Source organism: Stegastes partitus, unplaced genomic scaffold, assembly GCF_000690725.1.
Source record: "Stegastes partitus isolate 25-593 unplaced genomic scaffold, Stegastes_partitus-1.0.2 Scaffold1137, whole genome shotgun sequence".
NCBI classification, from domain to species: Eukaryota; Metazoa; Chordata; class Actinopteri; family Pomacentridae; genus Stegastes; species Stegastes partitus.
This window is the reverse complement of record NW_007578868.1, coordinates 152,108-156,778: the sequence shown is the minus strand read 5'-3', so window position 1 is coordinate 156,778 and position 4,671 is coordinate 152,108. Positions and strand designations below refer to the sequence as shown.

Here is a 4,671-nt window from a genome sequence, read left to right as displayed (position 1 = left end):
GTCCCCATATCTTTACAACTAGTCCTCAGACCTCTACAAGGTCCTCGGACCTCTGTAGCTGCTTCAAGACCTCTACCACTAGTCCCCACATCTTTACATAGCTTTGTTGGTCCCCGTGCTGCTGATCTAAGTTCTTTAAGTTAAAAGGAAAAGGAAGTGGTAAACTAAGAGGACTCCACTTGGGGCTACCTTCAGGGATCTGTTAAGGTTTTCACCGAGCAGCAGCACGACTCTGATGTCATCAGATTTGTGGTTTGTTCTGTCTCGTGCATGAAGACGGCGGCCTTCAGTCTGAGCTGAAGAACAAAGCAGGAGAAGTGAAGGTGCTCATTAATACGTGGCTCACTTCTTGGTCTGACTCCATCTGAGCTGTCGGTTCAGTTGGCTGCCGTCTTCATGGACCTGATTCATGGATTTATTTATATTTAGTTTGTTTTTGCATTCAGACGAAGCTTTGAGTGTTTCAGTTTGTTTTCACTGATTGTTTGTAGCTGTAGACCCAGTTTTCCGTTAACTACAGCAGACTGTACTGTGTGTTAATGCCGTGTGCGTCCCTGCGTCCCGGCCGTCCTTCAGGCCTGAAGACCATCGTCGGCGCCCTGATCCAGTCGGTGAAGAAGCTCGCCGACGTCATGATCCTCACCGTCTTCTGCCTGAGCGTCTTCGCCCTCATCGGTCTGCAGCTCTTCATGGGAAACCTGCGGCAGAAGTGCGTCCGCAGCACAGCGCACTGCATCAACGGCAGCCTGCCGGCCAACGCCTCCTTCTACTGCAACAACAAGACCTGGACCTCCCTCAAGGACTTCATCGACGACGAAGGTGAGGCCGCTGCTGCTCTGGTGTCTGTTCCTGGTGACCGAGGTTGTCGTGGTCGAGGGCTGAATGAGATGTGAGAGTAGAAATGCTGCTTTGTGAGGAGCTTGGAGTCATTTTCTGGGTGTGTTTGACCATAAAGTCCTGCAGCTCTGAGGAACCAGAACATGACGGAGGAGACAGAACTCAGAGACGTCGACTGTCAGCAGTCAGATGAAGGCTGAACTTCTTTTGTTTAGTTTACAGGTACAGCCGTGACTCGGATGATCCGACACTAAACATAAAACCTTCTTCTATGTCGGATATCAAGGCTGTTGGATTGTCCAGACGGAGGTCCAGATACGAGGAGGGCTTGATGCTGGAAGGCTCATTAGTTGTTCATTATTGTTCATAGTTGTTATAATAACTAGTAGGGCTGGTCCCAGTAGAACTTTCTGCTCTCTGGATATTCAGGCCCAATTAATGATGAATATCAGAACATTGGTCCCGGTCGGGGGACACTTCCACCCCGGGGCAGCGCTCTGACGGGGTGGAAGTGTCCAGAACACACAGGCAGTACTTGGCTGCTGATGCTAGTTTAGTTAGCGCTCACACTTCTGTTTCCTCCATCGGTGGCGGCGGGGGAGTGGCAGATACGCTCCACCGTTACCATCCATGTTTACTTCCATAAACACTGAGCACGCTCGCTGCGTGTGACGTCGTCGTGTCCTCTTCTGCGCATGCGGGACACTTTTGGCTCGTATGAAGTTCACACAGCAGATCACATACAAGTCGCATTGAAGTGGAAACGTGAAGGAAGTCACAAAGAAATCCTCATTGAGCATCAAGTCCTGCAGTGTGAACGTAGCCAATCTGTGGGATTGTTCAGTCAGATAATACGCCGTCATCCTGATTGGTGACATTAAATGTCATGTCGGAGTCACAATCCAAGGCTGTCGCTATGTTCAGGCTGTTTTTATGGGTTCTGTTGGTTTTTCCTAGAAACCTGTCGGATAGCAGGTTTAGGATTGTTAAGGGTCGATTATTGGGTCACGACTGTGTTGACAACATTTTTCCGGGCGTCCACAGGAAGCGGTCGATCTACATGTGGTGGACGTTCTGCTGTATTTCCTCTCTTCTCGGTGAAACGATGTTCAGCTCAGAAACTCACGAGACCGAATTTACATCCACGGAAAACATTGATTTAGATGAAATATCTTCATTTTAAGTCTATTTCTAAAAACATAACGTGACTTCTGAATGTCTAAATTCTAAATAAGGATTAAAAAAATGTGTATAAACTTGGATTCAACGTGCTGCTGCTGGAAAACTAACGGATATTTAACGGTTCGCATGTTTTCATCAGTTTCGTCTCCGCTGCCTGCAGAAACAGGCTTCAACGCCTGTTTTTATTTATTTTGTTGGCAAATAGTCTCGACTTTTAGCTTCCTGATGCTCATTACAGACGGTCGGAAAGTTAGAAACATGTTTTTTTTTTTTTTTAAAACATTGACGTGATCTTTGAAGCCAGGTTTTGGGTTTCAGACGGTTAAACGTGGTCACGATGAACGTTTGCCGAAGGATCGCTGCAGATGAGACGTGACCGTAGAGCCGGGCCCGCTTCTAGCGTGTTCTCTGGCGTGTGCGTGTGTGTGTGTGTGTGTGTGTGTGTGTGTGTGTGTGTGTGTGTGTGGTGGGTGTTTCCTAAATGAAGCGGACAATGTCATGTTGTCGGCGCTGCGGTTACAGCTGACGTCAGTGAAGGCACCACACGGGCAGGTCAACACGTAGCACACACACACACACACACACACACAGAGGCAGAGGTCATGCGAGGTCACCGGCACGCTGTTCGTCAGGCAGGTTGACCAGAGAATATAATATATGTTACGTGGACATTCTTGCACAAACACACACACACACACACACACACACACACACACACACACACACACACACACACACCCGGGTCGAGGTCGGGGTTAAGGAAACACTTAACGCTGCTGTCAGATGAAACCCGAGCCGCTCTTTTTCTCCTCCACCGAAACGCCGATCGGCTCGTCCTGATGTTTTCCTGGTTTTTGCTGAACGACAGAAAATATCTGGAAAAAAAAAAATGTTTTCGCTGACGACAAACAAACCCCCCAAAAAAGTGGTAATGAATTATTTAATGACATTCAGCTGTAAAACGACAATAACAGACGTTTGCTGGCTTTGAAATAATCCTGAGGCAGCTGAAGGACCGAGCGGTGACGTCGGCCAGTAAAGTCACAGGACTGAAGGTACTCGAGTAGAAACACGCTGGACATAATGAACGCCTACAAAATACATAAATACACAAATACATCAATAAATCCCTGTTTTTTTACAAAGAGAAATTAGATTTTTTTTTTTGCTTCTGTATTTAAATCAGCCAGATATTATTATTATTATTATTATTATTATTATTATTATTATTATTATTATGTTATCTGAATTAGAATGAAACAAAAAATAATAAGAATTTGCTAAAAAAAAACATTTGCAGAGATATATTTTCACTGTTTTTCAGTTTTCAAACGTTACGCTCTAACCCGGATTTTGAACGGATTTAACAATTAATTACATTTTTTTTAACAGTGCAGCTGTACAGATGAGCAGTTCAGGGACTGTTGGAAAGTTTAACGTCTTCGGGCTGAGCGGTGACGTCTTCATGATGTTTTTAAATCTTGTCCCGGGACGGTTCTGTCAGAACTTTGGTGAATGATTTATTCTCACCTCATACACAAAGTGATTTCATATCGAGGATTTAAAGCCTGACTTTGGCTAATTTTCCCGACAGAACCGTGCGTCACACACGACGCGTTCAGGGACCGTCGGAGAGTTTAAAATCTGCGAAATTTTCTGTTTTTTCCAGTTTCTTGCTGTGATGAATGGTGTGGTTGTGGTTGATATTTAAAGACCTTTTGAACCCTGCGGTGGGTCTCAGGCTTCCCTCTGTTGATTCCCTCTGAAGCTGTGAATCCATAACGAGGTTCTTGTCCTCGTTAGTTAATAAACGACGTCGTCCGGCTGCTGTCAGAATCAGTTTGAGGCGTTTTTATGAGCAGATCAGGTTAAATATCCTTTGACTGTCTTTCTTCTGCCAGTTTGAGCTCCGACGTCGCTTAGAGACGACGTTTCATTTAAATAAATGACGAGATTCAGTCGACGACGTCCCAACACGCAGCGCGGCGCTGAACAGAACCACGCCGTCGATCGGGACCCAATCGATTCCTGATACCAGCTCCCAGGAACGCCGGCTGACGCGAACCCGTCAAACCTCCGGCGACACGACGAGCCGCCGGGGCTGATGGGAAATGTTTAACGTCCGCATTGATCCCGGTTCCAGGTCAGCCCAGCGCCGCCGCCCCGGCTCTCAGGTTTCTGGGCTTTTAGGGGTCGATACGGGAGCCTGCGGGGGACATTTGTGTCTGACGTGATGGATGGCAAAGCAAACTGGAGATGAATAAACAGCCGGCGCATTAGGAGCAGGCGGCCGGTCGCTGCAAACCGCTTTACTGGAAGTCCAGCCGCCGGTATTTTGGGCGGATTGAGCCTTTAACGGCGACGCCAGAATCCAGACCCGACTAATCGATGTTTAACACGACCTGCTCGTAGAAACGTGTCGGACCGGTGATCCGCTGGAGGAGGACACGAAACCAGGTTTAACAAGGTTTGATGTTGAATCACCCGGTTCATAAAAGACGAAGTTCTGAAACTGTCTGAACCGGTGACGTCGGGTTCTGTCAGAAGGAACCAAATGAAAACCAGTCGCCTCATTTTAGGGTCAATTTTGCAACTTTTTGTGTCGTTTTTTGGTCTTTTTAGCTTCATTTGTGACATTTTTGTGATTTTTTT

At 46.8% G+C, this 4,671-nt stretch overlaps 1 protein-coding gene across 1 annotated transcript in view; it reads left to right on the top strand.

Annotated features, from left to right (window-relative positions):
• LOC103368275 (sodium channel protein type 2 subunit alpha-like) overlaps nt 1–4,671 on the top strand; it is a 157,211-nt gene that overhangs the window by 13,265 nt on the left and 139,275 nt on the right. The window contains exon 4 of the mRNA XM_008296600.1: nt 577–819. Within this exon, the coding sequence (XP_008294822.1) occupies nt 577–819 (243 nt within the window). The remainder of the gene's footprint in view (nt 1–576; nt 820–4,671) is intronic.